Source organism: Xiphophorus couchianus, chromosome 18, assembly GCF_001444195.1.
Source record: "Xiphophorus couchianus chromosome 18, X_couchianus-1.0, whole genome shotgun sequence".
Lineage (NCBI taxonomy): Eukaryota > Metazoa > Chordata > Actinopteri > Cyprinodontiformes > Poeciliidae > Xiphophorus > Xiphophorus couchianus.
In genome coordinates this window covers 6,093,006-6,107,752 of record NC_040245.1, presented here as the reverse complement: position 1 = coordinate 6,107,752, position 14,747 = coordinate 6,093,006, and the positions used below count along the sequence as shown (strand labels likewise).

Here is a 14,747-nt window from a genome sequence, read left to right as displayed (position 1 = left end):
AAATTTTGATTTTATTTTCATCCAGTCAAGAAGCTTTTCTGAGCGTAAACGAGATGGGATAGTAAAGCAATGCATCATATGCCCCGCTTTTGTTTAGAGTTTATTTTAAAAATATTACGTTGAAAGCAAATTCTACATTTGTCTTTTATCAGTGGAAAACAATTTTCTCCCACTACATCAATCAAATCCTTTTAATAGTTGCTGAACAGCTCAGTCTTAAACCTTAATCTTCCAGGGGTACGAATAGTTTTGGCTGCTTGTTTGTGAAACCCTGTCAGGCTTGTTTCCAGTGAAGGGCTTTGCCGCCATCTGATGGCCTTTTGTGTTACTACATTTAATCTAAACTGCTCTTGAAAATATAAAGTAGAGCTGCACGGTATTTAAAACCACAATATTATTGTGTGCGTTATCATAATTACAAAATAAAGCTTTTATGCTCTATATTTCTGGAGCGGTTATACTTTTGCCATGCGTTCGTGTGCTGATATAGATTTTGGTTAACGAGCTCATAAGGTATAATGAGAACCCTGAAATAATAGAAAAGAGAGCAGAATGTGATTAAATGCAGTTACTGTTGTCATAGCAACTTTCAACAATAACATTGCACCAGCATATTTTTGCTGATATTGTGCAGCCCTACATAGTGTGCTTTCTTTTTTTAAATTATTATTAAACTGTGATGTGTTTGAGGATATATTTAAGCACAGAGAAAATTGACTGAGTACATATGTATATATTTGTGTTGCAGGAGTGCCAGTTTCTCTCAATCCACACGAAGCAATACATTTCTGGGGAGCGACTCTCCGGTGCAGAAATTTTCTTACGGCTTCTCAAACTGTCTAAACGGCACAGGAGCTCAGCTGCATGGCTTCTACAGCCTACCCAAGCCAGGAAAGCATCAGCTGTCCGTGCACGATGATTCGTCACAGGAGGCCTGCTACGTTCTTCCGCGGGGTTACAGTTCTGAGGCGCCACCTCACAGCAGCCTCGGCGACCCTGACTTTGAGAACGAGGAGGTGTATACCTTCAAAACTCCCTGCAACACCCTCGCCACCATGCACAGCAACGAGCGCTCGCCAGACAATTATGACTTTCCCACCACGCCCGGCTCCTTTTATCAGATCCCACGGACATTTGACAAGAACCACAACTCCCTGACGCCATCCAGCTCTGAATCCTCCTGCGCTCCTCCGCCTAGGCCCCCTAAACCTAACCAGGGGTCTGAAGGGAACTGGGGGAGTCCCCAGTCGGCTGGGAGTCAGAATGGGGAGATGACATCTGCAGTGTCTGCCCTTCCACGCAGGAACACTCTCCCTGCTGTGGAGAATATCAGGCTCCACAGAGGTAGGCAGACTGACGAATCTTTTACAACTGTCCGGTTTCTCTCTTTCATGTTTTCAAATCTATGTCTCAACTGATCATCTGTATTGCAGTGACTCTGCTGCTCGTCTCCATTTTTCTCCCTCTTTCTCCCTTCCCTTCCTCTGTCGCTCACTTTAAGTCAAGCTGTTGGGCAGAAACAAAGGACCCAGTGTAGCAGGCACTGCTCTGCTGACACACTAATAAAATTCAAGTCATACCATCTGATCCAGAATGCCTCGTTCCAGACTGATAACAATTTTTAAAAAATGATGCTCTCAGACACAATGTGTGTTCTCTTCCTTTCATATAAAATGCTTTGTCAAGTTCAAGCATGTTTTATAAGTCCACCAAAGTCAAACCTTTCTGTTTGTTGTCTTTCTTCAAGTGGTACTGTTAATACTTAAATATAAAAATATTTGCAGGTAAAAGGTCTGTTCCAAAGAATAATTTCGTGAAAAGCAATAACAAATTTGAACCTTTAAAGGTTGACATATTATGGTATGACATATGTTGTGTCACTGATACAGGGTGGGTATCAATATGGTTGAGTTTAATGCTTTAGCATTAGCTTCTGCTAAATACCATGTTGGTATTGAGCTTTGGCGCTGGTGGAACTAATGCTTGTGATTATTGCTTTAGGGTTAGCTCAACTAATCTTTCAGTTACAAGTGCCCGCCAGTGTTTTGGGGCAATAGTAAATAATGATTTATGTCTCTGCATCCCTCCACAGGCTCTTCCTTTGAAATCAACAACCACCATCGTTTGTTTCACTTCAACAACTCGGGCCAGTCTGTGGAGTCTGTTAATGACGGGTTTAGCTCATACCTGGTGAGTTTTTTGTTGTTGTTTTTTTTTTCAAAAGACTAATGATTCATCTGAATACCTTTTGCTTGCATGTTCATGTGCTGGGAGATTAAGCTACGGTGCTTTGCTAAAGTGACTTGAACTTTTTTGTCCTGTTACAAATGTTACATCATGCTGTGCTGATGTTTTTCCTAAGCAAGGACTTGGAGCTTTTATTAGAAAACAGAAAAACTTTAGAGCGAGATTCACATTCCAGAGCATATTCATTTGTTGAAATGGTCCTGTCAAAGTCCAGGCTTAAGTCCAATTGAGAATGTTTAGGAGCTTTGCAGTCACTTCCTAGAAAATCAATTGAGCTTTTGCTTTTTGGGGAAGCGGAGTGAGAAGATCTTTCAGCCTTTATATGTGCAAAGCTGGTTGACACACAAAATATCTGCAGCTCCAATTTATTCACTTTGTGTTTGACTGTAACAAAATGTCCAAATAAAATACATCCAATGTGGTGCTGATGTGAAAAAAGTTACATGGGTGTGTGAATACTTTTGGAAGGCATTGTGCATCACCTTTCATCATTTTCTGTTATCCTCCACCAGAGGAGCCAGACCCCCTTGACGCGCTCGGACAGCGGTAACTCAGATGACAACTACGTTCCCATGAATCCAGGCTCCTCGCCACTCAGCGCCGCCCAGGCTGACAGTCCTAAGAATGTCTACATTCCCATGAGTCCTGGGCCTCATCACTTCGATTTCCCAGGGTTCTCTGCAACGTTACCTGCCCGAAAGGCGAGCAGTGCGTCCTTGTGTCACAGGCCCGGTCGTCTGAGTGATGTTACACCACCTCCCATCAACCGTAACCTTAAACCAAACAGGAAACGTATGTAGTTCAGATTTAGATGTATTTTGTTCCCAGAGTCTGTACAGCTGTTTGATTATATAAAACCTGTCTGCATTTTGTTTTCTGCAGCAAAGCCAACGCCACTTGATTTAAAGAACAATGGGATCATAGATGAGCTGCCGTATAAGAGCCCCGTCACCATGTCCTGGACGCGTCCCATGTGAGTCTAACTCACTGGTAAAGCCTGTCCTTTCTCCCTCAGGTCACCCAGAGTCCTATCTGTTTTTTGTTTCAGGCATGAGATGAACGCCTCCCACCACTGTCGACCAATCTCCACGCAGAGCATCACCAGCACCGACTCTGGAGACAGCGAGGAGAATTATGTGGCTATGGTAAGTTCCAGTAGCTGCAGGGCAGAGTACGCTGGGCTTCTTTGTTTCATTGCACTATGTGTGATTGAAACCTCACTCTGGTCCCATTAGCAGAATCCAGCATCTACCTCCCCAGCCATGAGTGGCACCAGCAGCCCAGCTCCTCGGAAGTCTGGGAACGTGGACTATTTGGCCCTGGACTTCCAGCCTGGCTCACCCAGCCCACACAGAAAGGTGAGCCATTGATCTGCAGCGTCTTGGACACGTGAACTTTTCCAATTTTTTCACATCAAAACCACAAGCCTCAATTTATTTCATTAGAATTTTATGTAATTGAGCAAATTAAAAGTATTTCAATATTTCAAAATAAATGGATTATGGTTTTCAAACTGTGTTGACATGAAGGGTGTTATGCTTTTATGTCTAGATTCTCTAGGTTAGTTTCTTCCAAGATGATTCTTTATTTAACTTCATCCATCTTTCCATCACTGTCCATGCTGATGAAAAAATAAACCTAACAAATTATGCTGCCACCACCGGGTTTCACTAGTGATGAGCCGTGTTATGCCCTAACACGGCTCGTCACTTTGTTAAAATGAAACAAATTAAACTTTGTTTAATTTTAACAAAGTTAAAATTAAACTGAGTTTCACTCCCATCCTCTGTTGCTTTGCCTCATGTCTGACCCCTCCTTCTCTCTGCCCCCATCCTGTGGGACTACTGTATAATAAAGCCCACTAGTACCAAAAATTTGTTAAAAAAATAAAACATTAATTCCTGCTCAATTTTTCACGTGTTTGTGAGCAAGATCCCAAGATACTTACTCCTCCACTTGGGGCAGGACCTTGGCCCCGACCTGGAGAATGCAGATTTGAAGACATCCTGTTCAAGTCGCACTCTGCTGTGAACAGATTCAGAGAAAGCTGTTGATCATGATCTGATGAAGCCAACAGAACCACATAATTTGGAAAAAGCAGAGATGCCATACCCTCAACACCTTGGTTAAGCCTGGACTTTCGGTCCATAAGTGTTGTAAGCAAAATTGGTGTCAAAGCGCAACCTTGGCTGAGTCCAACTCTCCCCGGAAATGAGCCCGACGTACTGCTGGCAATGCAGACCACACTATGACATTGGTTATAGAGGGACTGTATGAAGGGGCTTCCCGAAGCACGCCCCACAGGATTACACATCCAAAAGCCTTCTCCAAAAAAAGCAAGCTCAAGTTTTATTTACATATTAGCACTGTCATATTAACAAATATGTAAAAAAAACCCCATATTTTTATAAAAGTTACATACTGCTGCTTTAAGGTTTGTGGTTGTAACATGAGAAAGAGCTCCAGGACTACTAATAATATTACAGGGCCCTGTATTTGTAGACTAAATTCATGCCACCGTTTGTTATTTTCATACCGCCATGTTGTCTACCCTCCAAACAGACTCCTAATTATCCCTTTCTTATTACTTCGCAGCCCTCCACATCTTCTGTGACGTCTGATGAGAAGGTGGACTACGTCCAAGTGGACAAAGAAAAGACGCAGGCGCTTCAAAATACGATGCAGGAGTGGACTGATGTACGGCAGTCAGCTGAGCCTGTCAAGGGCGTCAAATCCTGACACTGACTCGTACAAAAATTGAAGAACTGAAATCCCTTGTTAAGTCTCCAGGATTATGCTCGGATCACTACCATAAATAGCAGTTGGACTTGTGTAAGACTTAAATTTCGGGGCAAAAAGCCATAATTATCCTATGCCTGTTCTCTCTGTGATAATTACTTCTGCAGTGCACTGCTAGCATGCAGGATATCAGGACATACAGGTAAAAGCAAGCTGCCAAAGCTTTAAAAATAGACTGTTAGAGTGTATAAAACTATCATATTCAGCCATCTCTCCGGTTCGCTCAAATATATTGTATGATTAAACCTGTCCTACCAGACCTCAGCAGATATTGGTTGCATCCAGATGATAATTTACTCTGAGCAGCAGCGCTAGCTAACTGGTCGATAACTATATTAATATACTCTGACAGTACACATACAGGTCTCAGGGATGCCAAGAAGCTCTCCTATTTGAACACACTTTCTCGTTTTCCCCCCCACTTCAATCTGTCATTTGTGCTGAGTCTTGCAGTAGCACTAAGGAGGAGATTATTTTCACTGCAGGCAATCATTTCAGCTTAGCAGTGCATGTCTGGCAAGAGGAAAGGGGAGACAGAAATATAGCCATCCAAATATGCAAAAGGCCTGTGTCAAGATTACCTAATGATAACTGCACATGACGGTTGCCTCAGTTTCAATTAGGTGAGAAACCAAACCAGATTTAGAAGCTGTCAGGCTCAGGATGGCAGTCCAATTATTTCCGTGTTGCTATCAAGTTAGTAGTGTTCAGATAAACAGAACTAATGAAAGGAAAAAAAAACTTGTAGGGTTTTGAAGGGCATTTATCATTGTTGTTGCAGTTTTTTCAGTGAGTTAAGACATGTAGCTTACTTTAGATTTATTCGTTTCCATGATTGAAATCAAGAATTTGTACAACAGAACGGAAGAAAACAAAATTAAACAAAAGCCAAAACTCATCCAAGAAAGTGACAATGTTCAATAAGAGATGCCACACAAAAACAGCAAGTTATCCAGCTCATATTTGAATTCATAAAGCCAACATTCATATAGAAACATATGCGAGAAATTTTGCCCTAGAGCAGTGTAGAGGAGATCTAAAAAAATATGGGCTCTCTATAGAAAGATTTAAATAACTGCATTTCAAAAGTCAAAACTTATGACACTGGATTTAGATTGATATTGCAATTTCTGCTCCGGTTCTGATTAACTTGTTACTCTGATGTGCTCAACCATGTGTTGGCACATTTAAAAAAATCTGTGTTACCATCATATGGCTATACAGTAGTTATGCTAGTCTCGCTTTTCTCCACATAATCAGTCTGTGGATTAGTCATGAAGGTTCAACTGCACCAAAGTGAGGTAGTTATTTGTTAAGATAGTGATATAGAGTCAGACTGCAGCTCTAATCAAATACCGTCACCTTCATTTTTCTCAGACAGAGAGATAAATCGAGTCACAACTGAAGCTAGTTATTTCAAGTAAACACACAGGAGATTGTTTGTAAAATATGGCTGTTGATTTAGCCCAATCTGTGGAAATCAGAAGATGCCTTGCACTGACAGAGAACACATAAAAAGTAAAAACTACTGTAGAAACCACTATATTGCCTGAAGAACTTTAAGCTCACAAACAACAGCTATAGTTGCCTTGGTGGTCTGGCTGTTAACTACTTGCTCAAGCCTGTTTTTCGTGGCCATGGCATGAATTGTGATGTGTCCTTTTCCCTAAAGTTTGGGTTGTTCAAGCAAAAGTGCTCCCTTTGTCATTTTTTTCTGGCTCGCCATTAGGCAGCCAAACATCCGTGTGTTGTTAAGAAAACAGTCTGCATCATATGTACAATTCTCTATCAGTCACTCCTGAAACATCATCATCCATATATGTTACTCACTTCATGTTTCCAAATGGCTACAAAGACAAAAAAAATGCCATACTTCCAATATTTAGAGGTTTCATGGCTATAAAATATATTTTCCCTTTAAAGTATTTTCACATGCAGCTCCATGCAACTGTGCACTGACCAAGAAACCTTAGTAGGTGGGAGTAAAAATAAAGCAAGAAGTTCTCCATTACCCAAGTTATAGATGAACAGTAGTATATGTCAAGCATTCACAGCATTGGCATCAAGCCTAACATTTCCCACACTACATCTCTGAACATTAATTATATGTAAATTATTAACATAACGACATATTTAAGTTCATATTGTTGACTGTTTGAAATTTGCTGCACTTGTCTGGTACAAAAAAGTGCACTACATTAACACAGGGACTCATCAGTAATTATAGTTGTATAAAATTGAGAAGTTAATTTCATATGAATCTGTGTTTCTCTAATTTGCCTTATATTTTCATTTTATTTTAGAATGTAGTTCCTGCTGTGGAGGAGTTTGATTATTGATTATTTTGTCCAAACCAGGACCACATTGTATTCAGAACAACTGGGTGATCAGTTTCTAACTGAAGTGAAGTCCGGTATTTCATTGTGGGCTGGAACCACTTATTAAGAAAAGCATGGCCATGCAGTGCTGGATGGTGTTATCAATTAATATTTACTGCTTATGTTTTTCTACACTTTTTACGTTTTTTCAGAATCTTTTTAATCATTTTTATTATTATTATTGATTCACATAACCAAGTGTTATATACAAACAGAGGCTAAATTTAGCAAACATGTGTTGTAGATTGTATTTAATTCAGCTTTGAATTCCAAAATAGGCTTTTCAAGAACCACTCATAAATTTGGGATGGCTGATAACATTCCCAGATGAACTGGGATTTACAAAGAGGGGAGAAAAGATTGAAGAAGAAGAGCTTGTCTACCTGTCAGTCTCTGAAGTGAAGTGGAGGTGTAATTTATTATCTGGAGATACTCGCTGCGAGCAGGGGAGCTGTGTACGTGTTGTGGTAGATTGAGCTGAGTTATGGTCAGTGACAGCCTGGCAGTTTGAGACTGAAAACAATGCTCAGATCTACTGTCAGACCGATGACGTACTGTACTGATAATGATCTTTTTTTTTTTTAAAGAAAACCACTGTTATTGCTACTACTGTAAAGCATTTGCAGACTGCTTGTGTGTTAACTTATTAATTTATTGTGTGTTTTGCAGTTGATAATTGTGAAAAAAAACAAAGAAAAACAAGTGAGGAAGAATTCTCTACTAACATTAATGTATATCTTCACATTTTTTTTCTAAAGAGTTTGAGAAGTTATGCAAGTGTGATTGCAATGTGGTACAGTTAATTTGGGATACACAAGTATACCTTGTCATTCCAATATTATGGTAGACTCAAACTGTGGAAGTAGAATAAACCAAGGAGTTAAACTCTGGTTGTACCATTCTTTTGGCTGACATGATACTATCAATAAACTCACACATTTTTTGGACAGAACCGATATAATATTCTTCTAAGAATACCAACTGCTGAAAGAGGTGCACCCACATTAATATTCCAATGTGCAGATCGGTTATACATATGTTTTAAAACAGCCACTATGTTGTGTCAATATAGTATGAGACAGATTATTGGTAAAGAAATCGAGCTTCACAAAAAAATCAAATCCAATAAATCTCGATTTATTTAATAAATCGAGGTGCATGGGCAAACTCCCACCTTCCTGGACCTTGCTGAGGGTGTAGAGTTGATCCAGTTTCCATGACAAGGACAAAAACCACACTGCTCCTCCTGAATCCAAGATTGACCGCTGTAATGTTGTAAAGAAAAAAGAAAAACCCTCTTACAATTTATGTTTTGAAGCAAAATCTCAGTGAAGTTTTTTGAAATGTCTATCTTTTAATTTGAGGACATTATTTCTTTGAGTAAAAAAAAAAATCAAAGACAAAAAATAGTTTCAGTCACCAAATGCACAATTATTGCCATCAATACTAAGATATTTTTTACAATATCTTAATACAGCATTATTCTGTCTTTTCTTCGTCTGAGTGCACAGGTGTTTTGTAGGATATAGATCTGAGGACTAAAAGACCTGTAAAAAAATTAAGTATGTCTGTTTTTAAAAAAAGAAGTCCCCTTTAAATTGCTTCATGATTAGTTTTGTTTTCTTTCAAGAAAAAAGGATTTCTGAGACCTATTTTCAGTGGAAAAAAACAAAACAAAACTACTGGTAAGAGAGACAGATCAACCAGACCTGATTGAGCAGCTGTTGGATATCCTGAAACCACAACACTAACAAGTGTAGCAACATGAACATGTTGTGAAATGCTAAGACCGGGGTATAGCTTTACATCATAAACCTGACTTATATTTCTTTGCAACTTTAATTCAGGACTGTCTTCTGATGTTCCTTGACATTCATGATGATGTTTATTCACCAAATGTTCACTAAGATCCTTACACGTTCATTTACAGTTCTTTGAAAAACTATTTGCCTCTTCACTCATGGGAAGGTTAAGGACTAACTCAAATTTTCTTCATTTGTGGTTGATGGCTCTGGTTGTGGTTCACTGAACTCCCAAAACCTTAAGAATGCCTTTGACCGTTTGTACCCTTTACAGACTGATACATCGCATGATGTTTTGCTTTTGGAGATTAATTCCCAGTTAATTCATCATTTACAGGGGACCTCTAGGATTCACAGCGGTTAGGGACTACAGCTGAAACACACAAATACTACAAATACTTATTGAAACCTCTATAGAAACTCATATAACTGAGTATTTTAATAGTTCAAACACCAAATACCACAACTTGATATCCACTGTCTTCCTAATAGTTCATATCTGCTAATATCTGCTCTTGGGGTTACAACCAAACACACTAAATAAAATGAATGACGCTCCTGGATTTGTTGCCGCGCAAACGCCAGCCAATTGCTTGTCAAGTAGCACTAGGTCTTATATATTTAAATATATCTTACATATTTCAGCTTCTGAAATTTCACTTTCTTTTGAGATTTTTGGATATGCTCAAAAGTATATCCAATAAAAAAATGTAAACCAATTAATTTTTCATGAATAAGTTTGAGTTACATTCCACATATAAATATGCAAATAGGTGAATCGGTGAATACCTGAATGCTGGGGATACATTGTGAAAGGAGTTAGGTTTAGATGGTCTTTTTCTGAGTAAAAGTGAACTCAATAAATAACTGTTCTCTTCTTTTAGCTTTTAGTTTTTCTTGCTGCTTCCTCTTTGGTATAAAATGTTGCTTGATCATCTGAAACATCAAAGTGTGAAAAGAAAATTCAGTTTTCACAGCAGAAATCAAAACACAGAGATGGAATCTTTTTTTTTTTTTTTTTTAGCTTTTTTGTCTGCTGAAGAAAGTTGATTGTATTGACTTTTATTTAATGTTATAAGAATAGAGAGGGCTGAGTACATAAGCATGCCACACTTTTTAGATTTTATTTGTATCCTTTTGCGTCTACTTACTGATTATGCGCTGCTTTGTTTGGATCTATAACCCCCCCCCCCCCCCCCCCAAAAAAAAAAACACAACAACATAGAGTTAACAGCAGAAACCCAAGACGATTTCGCATGGAGCTGAACTTTTTCATCAGCTACTGAATTAGTTATGTTTGAGGAACATTAATGAGATTAATTCCCCTCTGCCATGGTGCGTTCCTTGAAGGATAATTCTCCAATCCTCCACTAGAGTGCATTCACACCCGGCTTCGTCCATAAGAGTGCATCATGTCAGAAGAGGAATGTTCATACAATGAGGGTCTGTGTATAGTAGCTCTGGTATTGCCTCGGTCTACCACACGGACAAATCATTGTCAATGGACTATTGAGACGAATCTCAATCGGTTACTCTAACGGCTCCACGCGTTTCGACCTCCTGTTTTTCCCCCCTCTTGCTTTGCGATCAAATTCCTTTCTGGACGGAGATGGACAAACAAAGAGAGAAAGGACTAATTTCCAAACAACAATGCCGTGAGTCTTGAAGTTTTGTGGATTCGGTGTCTTTATGTGCTTGCTTCTCTCGCTCTGGGAACGAACCGCTCACTCCCATATTCTCGGCTCCTCTGACGGTCGCACTCTTTCGGCTTTGCAACGGGTGTAACACACACACACACCGTCTGAAAATGTAGCACGGACGGTGGGAGTGAAGTTGTGCGTGCCATGGTTTTGAATCATCGGAGGGATTCGCGTTGAATGCAGCCTGTTTGTCTCTGAGCAGAGGTCGCGTCGTTAAGGAAGAGAAGATTCATTCCAGTTGTGACCCCCACGACTCCTCTGATGTTTGGAAATCATTTTACCCCGAAAGAGTAGGATGCTGTAACTTTGGGACTTTTTCTCTGTTTTAAGAAAAAGGACAATAGGACAATAGTTTGGGAATTTTCTTACTTTGGTGTTTTCATATGGGAACTGTCAATTTAAACTAATATCCAAAATAAATAGGCCAGCATTTCAGTTTTTCCATATGGAATTCTAGTTAAATCCTTTACACATTGTTTTCTTGCTCTGGCTGAGAGGACCTCAGCTTTTCTAAACTTGTGAGGGACCAGCGGGCATGGGAGAGGCGACTCCCGCTCAGTCTGCTGCTGGTGCTGCTGCAGGGACCTTCGTGCCCATGCTGGGTGTCGGGTTAGGAGCCATGCCCGGCGGGGTGGTCGGCAACGGACCGATGGTGGCCACCTCCAGAGGAGGCTCCGCGGACCCTCAGCTGCACAACGCCATTGTGGAGCGTCTGCGCGCCCGCATTGAGCAGTTCAGGAGGCACCACTCCACCTGCGAGAACCGCTACCAACGGGGTCAGGCCGAGAGCACCGACCGGGAGCACGAAAACACGCTGCACCTGCTTAACATCGTCCAACAGGGGCCCGGGAACCGAAAAAGCAAAGGGAGTCGGGGTTCGAACCAGCAACCTCCAGACTACAGCAGGGCCAATGGGGAGCAGAAGGGATCAGAGGGCGAGCAGAAGATTTCCACCCGCATAGCGGTAAGTTGGGATCATCAGTCGACATGAATCATAAATATTGTTCTGATTAACTCACTCAGTGTTTGAATAGGCCCTGAGCCAGCCCCTTCCTCTGGGCCCCAACAATCTTAAGGCTTCCATTAAGTTAAAAATGAGGTTTAAGTCGCCAAAATAGTGTTTTTTTTTCTTTTTAATATTCCATAAATATGAAATTGTTTTAAAGAAATTCTGTGCAGTGTAGAATAGTTCAGAAAACTTGAAAAGAGTGGGAACAAGAGGATAAATTTAAAAAAGTGCATATCTACCCCCAAGACTTTGCCTCCCAGGGTAATTAGTCATATTTTCCATATTATAAATTCCCACTGAACTTACCTTCAGTTGGTAGTTTTGCTTGGGGTGACCAGATGGGGGCTGCTAACTGAGAGAGGGTTGAAAGGATTAATCAGAGTTATCGTGATGAATCGATTATGGAAATAATCGTCAACTAATTTAGTAAACGGTTAATTGTTAACTAGAGTATACAGACTCACAAAAATACCATTTGCTGAAAGAACGACACACTCAAAAGCCATAAATTGCACAAAAGTATGTACATTTTGCATTTAAGATATAAAAAAAGTTTTTCTGTGAATATGCTCTATCCAGAACTCCTCAGTTTTAGCATCACCCGGTTCACATTATGTAAAAGAAATATCCTATTAACCACATTTTTCTATCAAATTATTAATCAGTTGATGCAAAAAATAGTCAACAGATCAACCCTACATATAGTGATGTCAAGTGAAGGAGGACACTGCAAGAGATCAAGTATTCACGAAAGGAATTTAATTTCACACAATAATATATATATAAATATATTTTTAAAGTAATTGTTTATTTAAAGATGTTTATTTGCTTTCTTTTTAAGTATTTATAATATAGTATAAAAAACTAAAGTGGTAAATAACTATGCAGAATGTGCCATGCTTTTTTATCTGCTTAATTGATTAATCATCAAAATAATCAAATAATTGAGTACTAAAATAATCATTAGTTGCAGCCCTAAACTGAGCTGGTCCAATACATGGCTAAGCTTGGTTTAGGCTATCAGAGCTCACAAGAATGCTTAACTTCTCAAAGATCTCAAAGCTTCACGTATTCCTCGAATTTCACCTTTGGGGCAATAAAGTCTAACTAACCTGCTTTTAAGCCTGTTTAAATATGTATACCAATAAAAATATATACATTTAAAAGAACAATATAAATGTTTAGGCATTCTTAGTTGAAGGAATTTTAGCTCCGTTTCACCCATAAGACCAAAGCCTTTGCCGAAATATATCCACAGGAAAGGTTCCTAATATTGCTGGTAAAAATGTTGTTGAAGCTGGTTTGCAGCATAACCTACAATGAAATAGTTTTGGGGTTACTGGGCCGTGGAGAGGTTTAGAGTTTCCTCCAGAGTGTCAACGTCTTCATGCACTTTTGATTCAAACTGTGGGATGCAGGTGTGTGTTGCACTTAACCTAGTTAATACAGAACTTATCCAGTTTTGTGGTGCAGGAAGTTCAGTTTCTCTTTCTCAATAAGGCAGCCGTTTTCAAATGATCAATTCAAATGGCCATTGCTTGAATTATGTCTGCTGCATGATATTTTTTCATAATGACAGAGCTAAAGAATATACAATAAATGGACACAATTTCTATGTTCTCTGACTTTGGTTGGACTACCATGCTGTACAGAAACTGTTGAGAGAGCAGTTGGTGAAATGTGAGATTTATTGTGTTGTTTTCTTTCATTGGGCATTTGGGAGTTCAGCAATGAGACTATGAATTATTTCCCAAGCAACATTTCAATATAGAGTCGAAGGGGTGAGAGTTTGCAGATGTTCTCTTTCCGAATGCACTCGAGATGCCGGAGAGAAAAACAAACAATGAAACATTTTTTTTCCAGTAAAACCCATAAAAGTGCACTTAGTAAGGTTCTGTAGTTTTCTTTATTATTTTTTATCTCAGGAATGAAGCAAGAGACGTTATCTCCTTCATATCCCACAGCTGTATTGAGACCTTATATTTATGATTGGATGTTACATGTGCGCTTTTCAAGTTGCTAAGTTAAATTCAGCTGTGAGACATGACAGGAGGTAAGACAGCAGCATCATGGATTATACTGACGGTCTAAAAGAGGTCAGGGAACATCATTATCATGCACCGTTTCATTTTTACTGATGTTGACTTGGGACTAGTGTGTTCTATATAAAACTGATGAGTGCAGCAAGATGTGCAGAGGAAATGAAGTCCTGGCGTACATGTTCATATAAAGCCTGAGGTTAATTTTTTTCCTCTTTTTTTTTTCCCCTCAGCTTGTGATGATTTGGTGAAGCAGAACAGCAGTCGTAGCAGAAATCTCATATTAAGTGCTCTGCCTCTATCCATCACTGATGGAGCCAGTTAATGCTTAAATTGATCAAAAATAAGTAAATTCTGAGGGTGAGAACTACAACGCTTTGCAAAAGCATTCATCTCCGTTGCTCTTTTACGCATTACGTAATTTTGCAACTGAGTGTTTTAGTGAGATTGTATGATATTAGATCATATCATACAATCTAATCTAATGCATAGTATTGGTATAACTGTAAACTGGAAGGAAAATAATTTTTTTTAAATTAATTTTGAAAACATAATGTAGCATAGCATGGGCCACTATTCAATTCAAAATGGACTGAATCTGGCACAAATGCAACTTAACCAAAACATGACGGCCAAAACAGCTAAACTGACAGGTTGGGCAACATAACTGAACAGGCCTTGGTAACTCTGGAGGAGCTGCAGATGTCCTCTGCTCAGGCAAGAGAATCTCTGATGGACCTGTTAGTCATTTTCTATAAATCTGTTCCTGTATT

The 14,747-nt window shown here is 39.4% G+C and overlaps 2 protein-coding genes across 3 annotated transcripts in view; both read left to right on the top strand.

The window, feature by feature from the left end:
* gab2 (GRB2-associated binding protein 2) overlaps positions 1-8,376 on the top strand; it is a 46,484-nt gene extending 38,108 nt beyond the window's left edge. The window contains exons 4-10 of one of the 2 annotated variants that reach the window (XM_027998824.1): positions 749-1,344; positions 2,093-2,190; positions 2,760-3,039; positions 3,130-3,220; positions 3,296-3,392; positions 3,486-3,605; positions 4,843-8,376. In XM_027998824.1, coding sequence (XP_027854625.1) covers positions 749-1,344; positions 2,093-2,190; positions 2,760-3,039; positions 3,130-3,220; positions 3,296-3,392; positions 3,486-3,605; positions 4,843-4,986 — 1,426 coding nt within the window. In that variant the 3' untranslated portion in view covers positions 4,987-8,376. Of the gene's footprint in view, positions 1-748; positions 1,345-2,092; positions 2,191-2,759; positions 3,040-3,129; positions 3,221-3,295; positions 3,393-3,482; positions 3,606-4,842 lie in introns of both variants that reach the window. The other variant, XM_027998823.1, reaches the window with a different exon arrangement.
* A 2,250-nt stretch (positions 8,377-10,626) lies between these two features.
* The window catches only part of maml2 (mastermind like transcriptional coactivator 2), a 53,727-nt gene continuing 49,606 nt past the window's right edge, over positions 10,627-14,747 (top strand). The window contains exon 1 of the mRNA XM_027998918.1: positions 10,627-11,890. Coding sequence (XP_027854719.1) covers positions 11,462-11,890 — 429 coding nt within the window. The 5' untranslated portion in view covers positions 10,627-11,461. The remainder of the gene's footprint in view (positions 11,891-14,747) is intronic.